This window comes from Lolium rigidum, chromosome 6 (assembly GCF_022539505.1).
Source record: "Lolium rigidum isolate FL_2022 chromosome 6, APGP_CSIRO_Lrig_0.1, whole genome shotgun sequence".
NCBI lineage: Eukaryota > Viridiplantae > Streptophyta > Magnoliopsida > Poales > Poaceae > Lolium > Lolium rigidum.
This window is the reverse complement of record NC_061513.1, coordinates 95,247,874-95,266,761: the sequence shown is the minus strand read 5'-3', so window position 1 is coordinate 95,266,761 and position 18,888 is coordinate 95,247,874. Positions and strand designations below refer to the sequence as shown.

The window sequence follows — 18,888 nt, the reverse complement described above, 5'->3', positions numbered from 1 at the left end:
AATTTGAGCTATCATCTCTCAAAATTTCCTTCCAAAGTGTCAAACAAGATTTTCAAATGACAGAGGACAAAGGACAATTGATTATGATTCACAGCAAAACATATACTTAAGAGTGTGGCTATGTCTCAGTTGACTAAGATTTTTTTAAGTCTCAGTCACCTCAGAAAAGTGTAACTGGAGTTCAAAAAAAGTACAACTCGGTCCAATTACACATTTCTGGCAGAAAAGTGCAATCGCACTTTTTTAAGTGCAACTCAAAGCATTTTTGGTAAGTGATTTAGACTTAGGAAAATCTCAGTTGACTGAGACATAACAAAAGCGCATACTCAAACCATAAACTAGCATTGTTCAAGGTTCCAAAAATAACGAGTGTACCCCCAGAAACATCTCCCGCCCATGTAGCAGGATTAGAGCGTTACAACGTTACAACAAAAGTTACAAGACACTCACACACACCACCCCATGTACTACTACCTCTAAAAAATACCCTTAATAAATCACCTTACAGCGTATATTTTCTTAACTCAAGGCGATACTAAGAATAATGAAAATTCTCAACTCCACAATAACTTATTTACTATCTCCTAGTATGAGAGAAGGGAAGGCCCAATCGGGTGCTGATCTGCAGCAACCTCGGAATAGCCGAAGGCCTCTTCTTTACTATAACGAAGAGGTTCCTTCTCTTGCTCAAGCTCCAAATCAATGCAATTCATGAAGGGAAGATTCTCCTGCTGGCGAGGGGAGGATTAGGACTCGATCATCAGGCTAGAACTGGCCTCCTTCGAAGGTCTGGCCGAACTGCCAGCCGGCCGGGGCGGCGTTGTTGCTGACGATGGTGCGGCCGTCGCTGATGGTGACTTTGAAGGAGAGGCTCTGGCCGTCGAGGTCCGCGTTGCTCTGCCAGTTCTGGCCCCAGTTGCGGGACATGGCCTGCCACCCGGATTTGGAGCCCTTAATCGAGACGGACTGCACGTCCCCGGCGCCGGCGACGTTGGTGACGAGCACCAGGTTGAAGTAGGAGTGGCCGTTGATGGTGAACCTGATCCCGCCCTTCTTCACGCACGGAACCCTGAAACAGCAATGTTCAGTAAAACAGCAATGAAAGTGCAACTTGGAGTGTCATGGTCAAGTGAGCGTGACGCCTAAACTATTCCGAAATAGCAAGAGTTGCTGTCAGCCATAATCATGCGTCGTGGCTCTCCTCCTACTGCGTAAGCGAACGTGAGACCCAACTGAACTGAGACGATCCATCGTCCATGTAATCCGGTTCAAGCCCGGACCGACACAGGACCAAAGGTTTGCACATTCTGTGGGCAAGTAAGTGGCTCACCTCCTGTAGTTGACTGGCACGATGCCGGCACGGTAGACGCCGATCTGGAGGTACGCCGGCTCGGCCATGTCGAAGTGTGCGCGCGGTGGGTTGCACCAGCCGCCGGCGTCGTTGGGCAGCGCGTAGTTTGGCGGGCAGAGGTTGGTGGCGGTGATGGTGATGCTGCCCGCCCGGCAGTAGGTGCCAACGGCGGCGTCGCACTTGAGCTCGTAGCAGGACCCGCACGCCGCACCGTCGTTGAACAGCGCCGTGCTCAGCGCCGCCGTGTTGGTGCCGTAGCCCGTGCTGTACAGATTGCCGTAGCCACACGCGCCGCCTGCAGTCACCTCTTCAGTTAGGTACTACTGTCCACAGGTAATGATGCTTTTGCTTTGAACAGTGCAATAACGAACTCAGCTCACCCATTGTGCCGGACGCGTCGGCCTCGCCGTAGAACGTGGCGTGGGCGCTCTGCCACGAGCCATAGTCGCCGGCGGCCAGCCGTGCAAGGAAGCAGAAGGCTGCCGAGAAGAACAGAAGCAGAGCATTGCAGGAGGCCATTGCAGAGCTAGCTGCTGTGGTGCGTCTTTGTAGCTAGCAGCTAGATAAAGGGACCGACTTGCTGAGGCAGGCGCTGATGGTTGCTTGGTTGTGAAGAGAGTTGTGTTCCCGGCGAGCTACTTATAGGCGAGCGCTCCTGGCCGTCGGAATCGTTAGGAGGGCAGAGAGAAAAAAGGGACAAAAGTTGGAGGGAGAAGAGCAATGTGGGGACTGCGAGCGTATCCGACCCACCGCCGACCACGAGGAGCCACGACGGCGGTTAGCACATACGAATCGGGCGCACATGCAGGTGCCCGTCGAGAGACAGCAACTGGCCGTGTGCGTGCGCTCGCGTATACAGTTCCAATTCATCGGCAGACTTAAGCTTGGTCAGCAGCCCACATGGGACATGGCTCTCAGTCTCACGAGCTACTGCCCACCGATTTCTCGAGAAGGCAAGGAGAATTCATAGGCCTTTGTTGATTGATAACCATAAATTAACCATGTGAGGGTGTGAACCTGATGGATGGGCGTACATCACGACTCAATCAGGATGCTGCCGCTACTGAATTGTTTGCACATTCAGGAGCACGCAGGCATGTGCTCGTCGTGGATGGCCTGAGCATGGGCTGTCTGGCGATTCATGTGGAGTAGTATTACCTGCATACCATGCGAAATTTTTACTCCATCTAGTTGCCAGGGGCAGGAAGATCACAGGAGGAATGTCAAAGGCGCGCATGACAGACTGTTGATTTGATGCCACGGAATTCGAAATTCGAAAGAACTCCACTTGTTTGGTGACGGTCGATCAAGTTGCAAGTAGATTAACACGAGAAACGGAAAAAGGGGGGCGAATGACAACCGATCGTCGCAGAGTGGCAAGCATGTTCCTGGAGGATGCCTTTCCCTTTCCACCGGTGGCGCGCGACGCGAGAGCTTAATCCTCCGCCCGGAGATTCGAAACTTGCATTCTTCAGTTAAGCAGTTAACTACTTTTTGGAAATCGCTAGCTTTTCGTCGGTAATCGCTCCCCGCGCCCCGAGTGAGCGGAGTCGGTCGCTTAGACTAGTCATAGTGGGGAGTAACATAGAGTAGTAACATGGTGCATGTTACTACCCTATGTTACTACCTCCATAGTGGATAGTTACTTATATGTGGTATCATGCATGTCATATTTATTAAATTGTAGACTCAACTTGTATTGAGAAATGTGATGTTATGGTAACATAGCTAGTTACCACCTCACTCTCTTTCTTCATTTATTATCATGCCATGTCACCAAAATGCATTGGGGTGTGTGATGTTACTAGCTATGTTACTCCCACTATGAGTAGTCTTAACCGCTCCGATAATTAAAGTGAACCTGGAGATCTAGCTGTCGGGTGAAGAAACGTCGGATCAGACAACGCAAATCAGCAACTTCTGGCAAGGTTAATCATGCGTGCCCCAACATTGGTCCAACCCCAAATGATAAGTTCAGGGTATTATAAGGCGTAGTTGGTTCATAAGGTTCTCGACCTCACATGCTTCAACATGGCCACGTACGTACGCGAACAAAAACTGTGTAGAGGATCGATGATCTGCAGACAAAACCTCAGCGTGCTGCAGAGAGTATGTACAAGATCTCATTTTGCCTGTCAGACCTCCTCGGCGGCTTTCGTCTTGCTCCTTTTGCGTCGAAGAGACAGGTGGCCGCAACTGCATGCAAGACCTGAGTACATCCGTTTTAAATTCAAAATAAGTACCGCAAATTACTATGCTTATTTCGAAACGGAGGAAGATGTCATTGTTGTAGGTTAAGCTGCTAACCTTTCATGTAAGGATCGATGTGCAGGAAAGGCAGGTTAGTGGCTCATCAAATGGGAAAGAGACTTTGGTACGTCGCACAGGTTGACTTGCTACTCATGTTCTTCACGTTGTGCAATGCTGTTGTACCTGTAGCTTCTCTTAGTTATTGTTAGGTACTCAAATCTTTTCCTTGGACATCAAGCGAACAGTGTTTGTGCATCGTGCTTTATATGCGGCGTAATGTATTCAGGTCCTCAGAGCATCAAGTATATTTTCCTCATGGTCGAATGTTTCACCGTTACAACACATGAAGGGACTCTCCTCCCGTGAAAGAAAAATAGGCGGCGGCTAGGGTGGAAACCCTAACAGCCGCCGCTATCTCCCCTCGTTCTCGCCGTCTACGATCAAAAATCGATGAGTCCTCGCTTCTTATCCTAGCTGCTATGGCAGTTTCAGGGGGTGGAAACCTTGGACCTGCACTTGGCGTTGTAGAAGGGTCCTAAAGTTAGAGTTTGGTCAACGGACATCGTCGTTATGGTGGCCATGGTGACGTTGTGTGGGACAAGAATAAGGTATACCCGCCTCCTCATCCACCTCGTCGAGGGAGATCTAGCCGGTGGCATTAAGGAGGGCAGGGATTCGTCTGGTCGCCGCTTCCATGGAGTGATGGATCTTGTTCAGTCTACGTGTGTTATAGGTTTGGAGTTAGAAGATTCAGATCAATTCAAGTATTCAATGGCGACAACTTCGGCTCTTGAGAGTTGGTCCTTAGGGACACGTGCATGAAAACTTCCTGGCTGTCATCAACAACATCGGGCCGGCTCCGGTAAGGGAGCGGCGACAGCGGCGCGCGGCTCACTCCAGCGGCAGTAGTGATCTCTAGGTGGTTCAAGGTTCTCGATGTAATTTTTATTATATTGGGGTGCTTTGCACTTCTTACAAATTCGTGGAATATATTCGGATCTTTTCCGCAAAAAAAATAATAACCTGAAGAGACTAGTGTGAATCCTGCATAGGCTGAACAGCCAAGTAACTACAAGTCCGCAGATAAGCTAAGCTGGTTGTCGGACTCACTCACTGTCGTAGGAAAAACACAAGAACTACACAAGTGGTAAATAAACAATTCGGAACCGTCGGCGTCTCATCATCACATGTTAGTACAGGATAACAGGATTGCGGTTAGCTTCCCTGTCGCAATCTGTGGCTTTCAGGGATAACATGCGCGCCGAGCTCCACGCTTTCACAAAAGCTACCGTCTCCCGGCGGCAGCGACTAATACTGATTAACCATCCATTTCGTGGCCCCCACGACGCCATGTTACTCGCACATGCATGCGATGGCCCGGCCATCACGGCCAATCTCCTGTCATTAGCTTGCGGATTCGGCTTATCTTGGAAGCATTCTATAATTCGCAGCATCAGCACCAGATTTATGATTTTAAAACTGGTTTAATCAATAATGATCGAGTAAGCCCATGCATGCACATATGTTCGATTATGATGCTGCTGTGCTGGTTAGAAAATATTTTGCGACATCCTGTCAAAACCCTTCCCATATTTCTACCATCCACTCTCAGCTGCCAATTGTGAAACCACCATCCACCACCCCCATCCATCGAGCTCCATTTTTCGACCGACGGCGATGGCGGAAGGCGTACGACCTCCTCTTCGCCGATATGTCTTCGGGGTCCATCTCCTGATTATTGTAAGTAATCAGGCTTCTAGCTTGGTTCAATAGATCTGTGATCTTGGCATGGTAGGTTAGAACTGGCTTGGTTTTGCATGTGTCTTGTGAGTTCATGGTTCATATGTGTTCTTGTAGTGTGGTAGGTTGTGGAAACCTCTCACTAGTAGGATTCGAATATGTGCTTGTAGTTTGTTAGGTTGTGTAAATCAATCAATGGTAGTGGTAGGGTTCATAGGTTGAGCATGAGCATGTCTTGTTTACCAAACTTAGAACCAAAAACTCATGCCATTTGTGTCCATCATATCTACCTATATGTGGTATTTCGCCACCACTCCAAAGTGAATTGCTTGTGTGCTACCTTTAAACCTTCAAACATTATACATGTTTTGTGTTTTGTTTTTAGCTCATGAGGAAGTATTGAATGATTTATTGTCTTTTCATGACTTTATTCCGTGACTAGCAACAATAATGTGCTAAGTCCTTAATATTGCAAAAAGAGCAAGGCAACCGGGTGCCCATCCCAAACAAAATATAAAATAAACAAATAAAACAAATAATGCTCCGCACATTATGTACTAGAGAGATCCTAAATAGTGGTGTGCAATGGAGAACTACATGGGAGCCCCTCTTGAGGTCACTATATGAAAGGATGATAGATTATTTGATGCCATTCGTTGACATAGACATGCATACCTCTCAAAATGTATATTTTCAACACTCCTATTGCATTCAAAACAAAAAAGCTCTAGCACATGAGTAATCTTGCTTTCCTCTGCGCATGGCCTTTCTTTTACTTTTATGTTGAGTCAATAAACATATTTCCCTCTACCTCAAGCAAGCATTTGAGTTGTTGTGATCCAACCATTTATGTGTGTTGATGCATTCAATCAAGTCTTTTATTCTTCCTTGTGTAGCACAATGCTTTTATCTGAATGATTATAATGTTGAAAGCTATCTATGATTGTAAAGAGACTGTGACGATTGAGCATGTGATTTCTGCAATAAGCTCTAATATAAAGACTATGATCGAAGATAAGTACAATCTGTTAATTTTTCTCTGACCAAGAACAAACGTTTGCCATCACCAATTATGATTTCCTCTATGCACCTCTATTTAGTAACTCCTTACTAATTGCAAGTTGAATTATATAAGAAGAAGTTGTTGTCTACAATGACTTGTGTATTTGTAAGTATGATGCTTCTTGTCCGTATTTTGTTTATCGATACTTCACTCCATAAACCCGTGGTCTGGTTTACTAAGTTCAGTTTCGCTTGGGGACAAGCGAGGTCTAAGTTTGAGGGGAGTTGATACGTACAATTTTCATCACTATTTTATATCATAAATTTACTGTTATTCATTGATATATTTCATATGTCATTCCATCTATTTTTGCATGTTTGATGATTATTGGAGAACTAGCTAAATACCCGTGCGTTGCTACGGAGATCATAATCGAATAAATAGTATAAGTGAGAATAAAATCATATAACCCAGTTGAAAAGAAAAGAACATAATATCAAAGCAAATTATTTCAATAATCCCTCGCAGTTGCCTTTGCTCCTACAAAGTGTGTTTGCTCGCTTCTCCCCTCGTGCACCCCACCTCTCACACTTATGTTCATCTTACCTTCAATCCTTTAAGTGTTGTCTAGTTACTTCTATTTGAACCTCCAGAAGGATGAACAATTACCAAGTGAAGTAAACACTCGAGAATTTATCAGTGAAATCCGAATTGTTTTATGTACACATATAATAGTTACATGTTCTGAATCTTATGCATGTTTAATAGTACCGTCCCCAATTTATGAGCATGTTGAAGCTGATGCCCAATTGATTATTCTCTTCGTTACAACGACAAAACGATATATTGGGTAAAAGAAAAACCGGGATAATTGAACATGGTGAATGGACGGTGCTTATGGCAGAACGGGGCACTACAGGAATCGACCGAAGCACGCCGATGGCAGGGTACCCTCGGCGTAGCCATAAAGGGTCGTTAGCATAGACTACCGCCGAGCGCAGCCCTCGGCGTAGCTCCTCGGCAAAGGTCCTCCTCGACGGAGACACGTGGGCCGTTAGCATAGACACGGCCCTCGGCCTAGCCCCTTTATGCCGACGATCAGAGCGGTCCCTCGACATCTGAACCCTCTGCGCATGAATGGCCCGGTGCGCCATCTATTAACGAACATCATAGCTACGCCGACGGCATTGCCCTCAGCATAGGAGGACGCGTGGCGCGAGCAGGGATGCCCTGGGAAGCCGCTACGCCGACGGCCTTGCCTAGGCCTACGTCGACGGCCCGCGATGCGCCGAGGGCAGCTGTCGGTGTAGCGTTGCCTACACCGTGCTACACCGACGGCCCTTTTGGCGGGCTGGCCTGGCTGGCCCATACGCCTATGGGCCCGACTTTTGGCCGTCGGTGTATGAGCATGCAGTCGGCACCTTGCATCATTCCTGTAGTGGGGTCAAACACCATTTGATTTTTTTTTGTAGACAACACCATGTCGGCCTTCAGTTTTCTTGGGTATTAGATGTTTTCTGACCGCTTGAATTGCCAGTCTTAATTTATTCTGAAATTGTATTTGATAGCTAAATGTCCGTGCGTTACGGAGAATTGAAGGAATTGTCATATTCTAACAATCTGTGACAAATTTCTGTGTATTTCTAGAGAAGTGCCGGTGTTCTCATGCTAGTGATAAATACTACTGAAAAACAGTTCTCATGCCCCGTTAAAAGCAAAGTATTGATATATAGCGACGATGCATCGATTGTGGGAGAAATCTAGTAAAAGAAATTATCCAAATATTCGTGAAGCCCTACAGCATTTTACCTAAAATAATAAAAACCCAAATGCAATAGATTATTCTCTTCTTATTTAAACATTTTTTGACACCTAATAAGTCATAGCAGTGTAGCTCAACCTACTATGCACTTGATCGATTAGTATCAACCTTGTAGTCAATCACACACACGCAGGTGGCAAGCATACGAGCAGATCATCTCAAACTAAGATAGCATTTGTTACCTTAATTGATTAGAGTTTAGAGAACAGATCCGTGAAAGAAATCTGAAGCCAGCGGCACATGTGTGTCAAGGAAGCTAGCTCCAGGATGATCGATCGTATTATTGCCGGGGGTAGCGACAACAGCAAAGCAGCCGCCAGTCGCCGAACCTTCCAGCAGGCCGCTGCTCTCTCCCTCTCTCTCTCAGCCAACCGCCGGTGTCTCCTCCCCTTCCCTGCACCCAAAAACACAATTCTCCTCCCTTCGTCTGCTCGGCCTCCCCTCCGTCCGCCTCTGTGCCTTCTCTCCCCGATAATCTTGACTCCTTGTGTTCTGGCGTCAGCCAAGCTCGTGATCCGTTTAGCCGGGCGGTATTCCAGCTGTGGAGGGAAAGCTCGGATGCGGTATCGCCGGCATCGGGGAGACAAAGACGAGGATCTTGCGATCATAATCGAGCTCGTAAGCCAAAATCGTAGGATGTGAGGGCAACGACATCGGGGATGAGTCAGCTTGTGCAGCTCGTGAATTGTTTCCGTGAGCGTCTTGTGGCGTGGTTGGATTGCGGGTTGATTTGTCATGTATTGAGGGGCTAAGAGGCAAAAGGATTTTTCTGATCAGGAGGACGTACACGGACGAACAGCGGGTTCCAATTTAATAGTTAAGATTAACCGCCGGAGCCAGGATTTTGCTGGAAAAGGGACCGTCAAGACACCATATTTCGGAAGAACAATAATTCCTAGAAAATATACATAAAATCCTATTTTGCCAGATGACGGAGGAAGGTAGAAGGGGAGACAAAGATGGCCAGGAGGGGGCCAGACCACCCCTAGGCGCGGGCCCAACCCTGGTCACGCCTAGGCATGGTCTGGGCACCATGGCCCACCTCTGATGTCTCCCCCTCGCGTATTTCAACCCCCCCCCCCCCGAGAAACCTAAGATGGGGGGAGCGACCAGAGAAACATTCCGCCACCGCTATGGGGCGGAGAACCAGAGAGAGAAAAGCTCTCCGGCAGGCAGAATTCTGCCAGGGAAATTCCTTCCGGGGGGGATCGTCGCCATCGTCACCGCCATCGAGTTGGACTTAATCGGGATCATCATCTCCACCACCAACACCATCATCACCACCTTCTCCACGCCATCCCGATGTAACATCTTGGGTTTGATACTTGTCTAGTTCATAGGGGAAATTTTTCTGGTGTTGATTACTCCTTGTAGTTGATGCTATTGAGTGAAACCATTGAATTAAGGTTTATGTCCAGATTTTTATTCATCATTATATCACCTCTGATTATGATCCAATGATGTCTCGTGAGTAGTTCGTTTAGTTCTTGAGGACATGGGAGAAGTCATGTTGTTAGTAGTGGAACTATGTTGAGTAATATGCAATGATTTGATATTTAAGTTGTGGTATTATTCTTCTAGTGGTATCATGTGAACGTCGACTACATGATACTTCACCTTTATGGGCCTAGGGGAATGCATCGTGTATTTGGTTACTAATTGTGGGGTGGTGGGAGCGACAGAAACCCAAACCCCCATTAGGAAACCGGTGCACGAGGGAGTGTAGGATCTCAAAGTTTAAGTCTGTGGTTAGATTTATCTTAATTACTATCTTGTAGTTGTGGATGCTTGCAAGAGGTATAATCACAAGTATGTATTTGTCCAAGTATGGGGTAGTGCATTAGCATAGGTTCACCCACACAACACTTACCAAACCATTGAAGATTATTCAGCTATGTGAAGCGAAAGCGCGTGACGAAATTCCCGTGTGTCCTCAGGAACATTTGGTCATCACAAGTACACCAACCGGCTTGTCCTTTGCTATAAAAAAGGATTAGGCCACTCGCTGCAATTATTATTACTGCATTTTATTTACTCATACTTTATTTATCTGCAATACCAGATACCCCTGCAAACATGTTTGCTAGTGTTTACAGTGAATCCTTGATCAAAACTGCTCATCAACACCTTCTGCTCCTCGTTGGGTTTGACCCTCTTATTTATCGAAAGTACTACGATACACCCCCTATACTTGTGGGTCATCAGTACTATACACCTCCTCTTCTTATGTGGTCCTGAATGGTGTTCTTGGGAAGCCCATCACTCATGAGAGCAGCCTCAGAAAAGGTCATACCCTTTCATCCCTTCTTTTAAACCTCGCCATTGACCACCTTTTACATCTCCTCAAATTGGCTATTGCCTCTGGAGACCTACACCCCCTTTGTGGTCTCGGACTCATTGTTCGCACCATCGGCTACGCTGATGATGTGACATTTTATTGCTCCATTCAAGGGGGACTTTGAAACCCTGGATCATATTTTGGAGGGATTTGGTCAAGTGACGGGGCTAGTCTTCAACATTAGTAAAGGCAGTGTCGCTCCCATTAGGTGTGCACGCATTGATCCTGATGACATGATGCAGAATTTCCATGTGCCTCATTCTAACTTCCCCTCACACTGGTAGAAAAAGGGGCTTTAGTCCCGGTTGGTAACGGACTTTAGTCCCGGTTGCGCAACCGGGACTAATTATGCGAGACTAAAGCCCCCCTTTAGTCGCGGTTGCTTACGAACCGCGAATAAAGGCCCATCAACGTGGGCGGCAGGCGCTCATCGGGGCGGTAGTCACGGTTGGCCAGACCAACCGGGACTAAAGGTCTCCGTAGGTTTAGGGTATTACCCCCCCCCCCCCAAAAATCTGGTTTCTTTTTGTTGTTGTGTTTCATTTGTTTTATATTTTATTTTGTGTATTATTTTAATTTCAAAGAAGTTTCAGTACACATATTCTACGCTACTATATACACGTTACCCGTTGATGCATATGAATATAGAATTTCAAACAAGTTTGAAAATTCAAACAAGAACAATTCAAGGGAAATACATAATATCCAGTCTCGGGTGACCATATATAAGAACAATTTCAAAGAAGTTTCCATATACAATTTATCAAATTATAAGTTCTTCATCCTCGTAATAGTGTTCTCCTTTAGGACTGAGGACTTCCCTCATCAAAAATCCTGCCAATTCGTCTTGAATTGGTCGGAAGCGAGCTTCTAGAGTAAGCTTCTTTCGCAAGTCATTCCTCCGCAAGTTGATATCCTGAGCCCTCCGCTCAGAGGTGTATCGCTGGATGAACTCACACACATAGTATCCACATAGATTGGTCCCCGGTGGCTGAATATCCACATTAGCTATCCTTGAAAATGTTAGCTCATCTTTGAATTCACCAGTTATGTCATCTTTGAACCGTTTCCAAACCCTACAGGGCAAAGAAATTAAATGAACAAGGGAGTTATTAGTTACTTGATATCACGAAAGAGGACGATATAGTGCGCAAATGATTGAAAATAATTACTTTTGCAGCATTAATCTTATGCCGATCCAATGCTTTGCTTCCATATTCAGAGAGTCCATGACGAGAACTCTGGAGTTGTCAAATTCAATTATTAGCAGAATCCAGTGGAACCTGTGGACAGTCATGCATAACTCATCGATTAGACATAACATGCATGGAGTAAACAAAAGAGAATGTGCACAAGACAGAAACACTCACCCAAAATGGTAAGGAAATAGAATTTGACTTTTGAGTTCCTACATTGTAAGAAACCGATACAAGTCTTTCTCCATGTCTTGGGGGTATCTTTCTAACACATATCCATTAATGATATGTGGGTCAATGAATCCAACATCAAGGATGTTCTTTCTTTTGCATTCCCCAAGCTTCATTCTGCATAATAGCATACACAAGAATATAGTTAGGACAATATAGTGCAGGCAATGATAGCGTATGACGTGGGCACTACCCTTCGGGTAACCGACATTGCCCTATCCTGTATTGACTAATTGGAGGCCCATGAAGACACCTGAAGGCGAGATGGGCCACCTGGACGGCGTGCCAGAGGAATCCTTGATGAGCAAGACAAGGAAACAGCCGAACAAGGAAAGATTAGATCTAAAAATACTGTAAACCTAGTCGTACTCGGTTAGGACTCTTGAGACCTGGCCTCCTATATAAAGGCCAGGAGAGGGGCTGCCGAGGGACACGATCAATCTTAGCAACCTTAGCCAGCAAAAGCTTAGAGCTAGGTTACCCTAGCAATTAGCCATCTCGACGAGATCTTAGCCGAACTATTCGGCACCCCATTGTAACCCATTATCATCATAATCAAGAACAGACAGGCAGGACGTAAGGGTTTTACCTCATCGAGGGCCCCGAACCTGGGTAAATCGCTCTCCCCGCTTGTCTGTGAACCGATGTCTCGTGTCAGCTTGCAGGATTCCATCAACCCTAAGCCCCTATCGGAGGGCATTGGCGAGGAGTACCCTCGACAGCGTACAGAAGAAATAAATCACTTACAGAACGTAGCAACTCAAGATAGATTTGTCGATCTCGCGCAGATTGAACAACTGGAACAATTCACTCGTATGAACTTGTACATGGTGTTGTTTGAAGTGATGCTTGATACGTCTCCAACGTATCTATATTTTCTTATGTTCCATGCTCGTTTTATGACAATACCTACATGTTTTATTCACACTTTATAATGTTTTTATGCATTTTCTGGGACTAACCTATTAACAAGATGCCACAGTGCCAGTTCCTGTTTTCTACTGTTTTTGATTTCAGAAAAGTTGGTTTGCAAATATTCTCGGAATTGGACGAAACAAAAGCACACGGCCCTATTTTCCACGGAGTGTTCCAGAAGACCGAAGAAGAGTCGAGGAAGGCCAGCAGGGGGCCCACACCATAGGGCGGCGCGGGTGGCCCCACTGCCGCACCGACGTGTGGTGAGGGAGCCCCCCTGGCTCCCCCGACGCTGCCCCTTCGCCTATTTATTCCTTCATCTCGGAAAACCCTAGTACCGAGAGCCAAAATACGAGAAAAGTTCCAGAGACGCCGCCGCCGGCAACCCCATCTCGGGGGTTCTGAAGATCTCCTCCGGCACCCTGCGGGAGAGGGGAATCATCACCGGAGGGCTCTACATCACCATGCCCACCTCTGGACTGATGCATGAGTAGTTCATCCTTGGACTATGGGTCCATAGCAGTAGCTAGATGGTTGTCTTCTCCTATTATGCCATCATGTTTAGATCTTGTGAGCTGCCTATCATGATCAAGATCATCTATTTGTAATGCTACATGTTGTGTTTGTTGGGATCCGATGAATATGGAATACTATGTCAAGTTGATTATTGATCTATCATATATGTTATTTATGATCTTGCATGCTCTCCGTTGCTAGTAGAGGCTCTGGCCAAGTTGATACTTGTAACTCCAAGAGGGAGTATTTATGCTAGATAGTGGGTTCATGTCTCCATTGAATCTGGGACAGTGACAGACAGTTCTTAGGTTGTGGATGTGCTGTTGCCACTAGGTATAAAACATCAATGCTTTGTCTAAGGATATTTGTATTGTTTACATTACACACAGTACTTAATGCAATTGTCTGTTGTTTGCAACTTAATACTGGAAGGGATGCGGATGCTAACCCGAAGGTGGACTTTTTAGGCATAGATGCATGCTGGATGGCGGTCTATGTTCTTTGTCGTAATGCCCTAAGTAAATCTCATAGTAGTCATCATGATATGTATGTGCATTGTTATGCCCTCTCTATTTGTCAATTGCCCAACTGTAATTTGTTTACCCAATATGTTATTTATCTTATTGGAGAGACACAACTAGTGAACTGTGGACCCCGGTCCATTCTTTTACATCTGAAATACAACCTACTGTAATCATTGTTCTCTTTTGTTTTCTGCAAGCAAACATCATTCTCCACACCATACGTTTAATCCTTTGTTTTCTGCAAGCCGGTGAGATTGACAACCTCACTGTTAAGTTGGGGCAAAGTATTTTGATTGTGTTGTGCAGGTTCCACGTTGGCGCCGGAATCCCTGGTGTTGCGCCGCACTACACTCCTTCACCAACAACCTTCACGTGGCCTTCATCTCCTACTGGTTCGATAACCTTGGTTTCTTACTGAGGAAAAACTCGCTGATGTACTCATCATATCTTCCTCTTGGGGTTCCCAACGAACGTGTGCTTTACCGTCGCAAGCAGCTACTTTTCTGGCGCCGTTGCTGGGGAGATCAAGACACGCTGCAAGGGGAGTCTCTTACACCCAATCTCTTTACTTTGTTTATTGTCTTGCTTTATTTTATTTTCTGTCTTGTTTGCTTTCTTTATATCAAAAGCACAAAAAAATTAGTTACTTGTTTTACTTTATTTAATTCGGTTTTGCTTTATTTATTTTTATTATTGCTAAAATGAATACTCCTGAGAACACTAAGTTGTGTGACTTCACTAGCACAAATAATAATGATTTCATATGCACTCCTATTGCTCCACCTGCTTCTACAAGCAGAATTTTATGAAATTAAACCTGCTTTACTAAATCTTGTTATGAGAGAGCAATTTTCTGGTGTTAGTACTGATGATGCTGCTGCCCATCTTAATAATTTTGTTTAACTTTGTTAAATGCAAAAGTATAAGGATGTAGATGGGGATATTATAAAACTGAAATTGTTTCCTTTCTCCTTGAGAGGAAGAGCTAAAGATTGGTTGCTATCTTTGCCTAAAAATAGTATTAGTTCATGGACTAAATGTAAAGATGCTTTCATTGGAAAATATTATCCTCCTGCTAAAATTATATCTTTGAGAAGTAGCATTATGAATTTTAAGAAATTGGATAATGAACATGTCGCCCAAGCATGGGAGAGAATGAAATCTTTGGTAAAGAATTGCCCCACCCATGGACTAACTACTTGGATGATCATCCAAACCTTTTATGCAGGATTAAATTTTTCTTCAAGGAACCTATTGGATTCAGCTGCTGGAGGTACTTTTATGTCCATCACTTTGGGTGCTGCAACAAAGCTTCTTGATGATATGATGATCAACTACTCTAAATGGCACACTGAAAGGACTCCTCAAGGTAAGAAGGTAAATTCTGTTGAAGAAACCTCTTCCTTGAGTGATAAGATTGATGTTATTATGTCTATGCTTGTTAATGGTAAATCTCATGTTGATCCTAATAATGTTCCTTTAGCTTCATTGGTTGCTCAAGAAGAACATGTTAATGTGAACTTCATTAAAAATAATAATTTGAAGAACAATGCTTATAGGAATAATTTTGGTAACAACTATAGGCCATATCCTTCTAATAATGGTAATGGTTATGGTAATTCTTACAACAATAGTAGGAGTGTATCCTCTGGTCTTGAAGTCATGCTTAAAGAATTTATTAGTACACAAACTGCTTTTAACAAATCTGTTGAGGAAAAGCTTGGTAAAATTGATGTTCTTGCTTCTAAGGTTGATAGTCTTGTGGTTGATGTTGATCTTTTAAAACTGAAAGTTATGCCTAATGAAACTAAAGATATTAAGTCATTTGCTACAACAAATGCTATCTAATTTCGAATTAATGACAATATTAGAATGATGGCTGAATTGCATGCTAGGTGGGAAAGAGAAGAAAAACTTGCTAAAGAGAATAATATAGCTAGAGTTTGGACTATTACCACCACTAGTAATGTTGATGCTTCACATGTTGCTAAACCTCCTACTATCAATGGTAAAATAATTGGTGTTGGCAATGTTTCTACTTCTACTACAAAGCGTGCAAAATTGCCTGAAACTGCTGAAACTGTTTGTGATAAATGTGCTGAAATTTTTCAAAGTGTTGGGAACAATGGTCCCATTGCTATAGATCATAATGGTTTTGATTTTGATAATTGTAATATTTCTGAAGTTACTAAGTTCTTGCAAAAACTTGCTAGAAGTCCTAATGCTAGTGCTATAAACTTGGCCTTTACAAAACATATTACAAATACTCTCATTAAAGCTAGGGAAGAGGAATTAAAACTTGAAGCTTCTATCCCTAGGAAGTTGGAAGATGGTTGGGAGCCCATCATTAAAATGAAGGTCAATGATTTTTATATTAATGCTTTATGTGATCTTGGTGCAAGTATTTCTGTTATGCCTAAGAAACTTTATGATATGCTTGACTTGCCACCTTTGGAATATTGTTATTTGGATGTTAATCTTGCTGATAATTCTATAAAGAAACCTTTGGGGAGAATTGACAATATTCACATTACGGTTAACAATAACCTTGTCCCCGTTGATTTTGTTGTTTTGAATATTGAATGCAATGCATCTTGTCCTATTGTTTTGGAAAGACCCTTTCTTCGAACCGTTGGTGCTATTATTGATATGAAAGAAGGAAATATTAAATATCAATTCCCTCTTAAGAAAGGTATGGAACACTTCCCTAGAAAGAGAATGAAGTTGCCTTTTGATTCCATTATTAGAACAAATTATGATGTTGATGCTTCTTCTCTTGATGTTACTTAATTTTCACTTTCTGCGCCTAGCTGAAAGGCGTTAAAGAAAAGCGTTTATGGGAGACAACCCATTATTTTATTTCTACAATTTTTGTTTTATATTTGAGTCAAGGTGCTTGTTACTAATGTAGCAATACCTTTGTATCTTTATTTTATTGCATAGTTGTGCCAAGTAAAGTCTTTGATAGAAAGTTGATACTAGATTTGGATTTCTGCGCAGAAACAGATTTTTAGCTCTCACGAATTTGAGTTGTTCTCTTTGTAGAAAAATCGTAAAATCTTGAAAAAATTCATGAGTAATCCTCAGATATGTACGCAACTTTCATCCAACTGGATCTTTTCCATCTGAGCATTTTAAGTGCCTCGAAAAATTTCGTATTTACGGACTGTTCTGTTTTGACAGATTCTGCCTTTTATTTCGCATTGCCTCTTTTACTGTGTTTGAGTGGGTTTCTTTGCTCCATTAAATTTCAGTAATCTTGGGTAATGTCCAGAAGTGTTGGGAATGATTGTGTCCTTGCTGAACATGTGAATTTTTGATTATGCACTAACCCTCTAATGAGATTGCTATGAGTTTGGTGTGAAGGAAGTTTTCAAGGATCAAGAGAGGAAGATGATATAATATGATCAAGAAGAGTGAGAAGTCTAAGCTTGGGGATGCCCCCTTGGTTTATCCCTGCATATTTCAAGAAGACACAAGCATCTAAGCTTGGGGATTCCCAAGGCATCCCCTTCTTCATCAATAACTTATCAGGTCACCTCTAGTGAAACTATATTTTAATTCCGTCACATCTTATGTGCTTTACTTGGAGCGTCTGTGTGCTTTTATTTTTGTTTTGTTATTTTCATTCTCTGAATAAATCGGATCCTAACATGCTTGTGTGGGAGAAAGACACGCTCCGCTTTTTCATTTGAACACTGGTGTTCTTCGTTTTACTTTTAATGTTCATGGCAAAAGCTGAAAGCTGCTGCACTTATTGCTATTTGGTTGGAAACAGAAAATGCTTCATGTGGTAATTGGTATATTGTCTTGAATAATTTGATACTTGGCAATTGTTTTGAGCTCTCAAGTAGATCATGTTTAAGCTCTTGCATCATGTAGTTTAAACCTATTAGTGGAGAACTACCGTAGAGCTTGCTGAAATTTGGTTTGCATGATTGGTCTCTCTAAGGTCTATATATTTTCTGGTAAAAGTGTTTGAGCAACAAGAAAGACAGTGTAGAGTCTTATAATGCTTGCAATATGTTCTTATGTAAGTTTTGTTTTACCGGTTTATACTTGTGTTTGCTTCAAACAACCTTGCTAGCCAAAGCCTTGTACTGAGAGGGAATGCTTCTCGTGCATCCAAAACCTTGAGCCAAAACCTATGCCATTTGTGTCCACCATAACTACCTACTATGTGGTATTTTTCTGCCATTCCAAGTAAATACTTCATGTGCTACCTTTAAACAATTCAAAACTTTATTACTCCTTATTTGTGTCAATGTTTTATAGCTCATGAGGAAGTATGTGGTGTTTTATCTTTCAATCTTGTTGGGCAGACTTTCACCAATGGACTAGTGGCTTCATCCACTTATCCAATAATTTTGCAAAAGGAGCTGGCAACGGGGTGCCCAGCCCCAATTAATTAACTTTCATTAATAATTCTCTTCACATGTTTTGCCCTGATTTATCAGTAAGCAACTTAATTTTGCAATAGACACTCCTCCATGGTATGTGAAATGTTGGAAGGCATCCGAGGATTCGGTTAGCCATGGCTTGTGAAAGCAAAAGGTTGGGAGGAGTGTCATCTATAAATAAAACTAAAATACATGTGTAAACAAAAGATAAGAGGGATGATCTACCTTGCTGGTAGACATAACGTCCTTCATGGGAGCCGCTCTTTGAAAGTTTGTTTGACAAGGGGGTTAGAGTGCCCACTACCATTCGTTGAAAACAACAAACACCTCTCAGAACTTTACTTTTATGCTCCCTTTATGATTTCAAAACTTGAAAAGCTCTAGCACATGATTTAATCCATGCTTCCCTCTGCGAAGGGCCTTTCTTTTACTTTATGTTGAGTCAGTTTACCTACTTCTTTCTATCTTAGAAGCAAACACTTGTGTCAACTGTGTGCATTGATTCTTACATGTTCGCTTACACTCATCATATTACTTTGTGTTGACAATTATCCATAAGATATACATGTTGAAAGTTGAAAGCAATTGCTGAAACTTAAATC

The 18,888-nt window shown here is 43.4% G+C and overlaps 1 protein-coding gene across 1 annotated transcript; it reads right to left on the bottom strand.

Annotated features, from left to right (window-relative positions):
* Window positions 1–323: 323 nt before the first annotated feature.
* LOC124665386 (expansin-A2-like) lies at window positions 324–2,036 on the bottom strand. The gene is made up of 3 exons (XM_047202798.1): window positions 1,732–2,036; window positions 1,331–1,646; window positions 324–1,069 (listed from the first exon to the last, which is right to left on the bottom strand). Exons 1-3 carry the CDS (start codon window positions 1,868–1,870, stop codon window positions 766–768), a joined length of 759 nt encoding a protein of 252 aa, XP_047058754.1. The 5' UTR covers window positions 1,871–2,036; the 3' UTR covers window positions 324–765.
* Window positions 2,037–18,888: the final 16,852 nt, after the last annotated feature.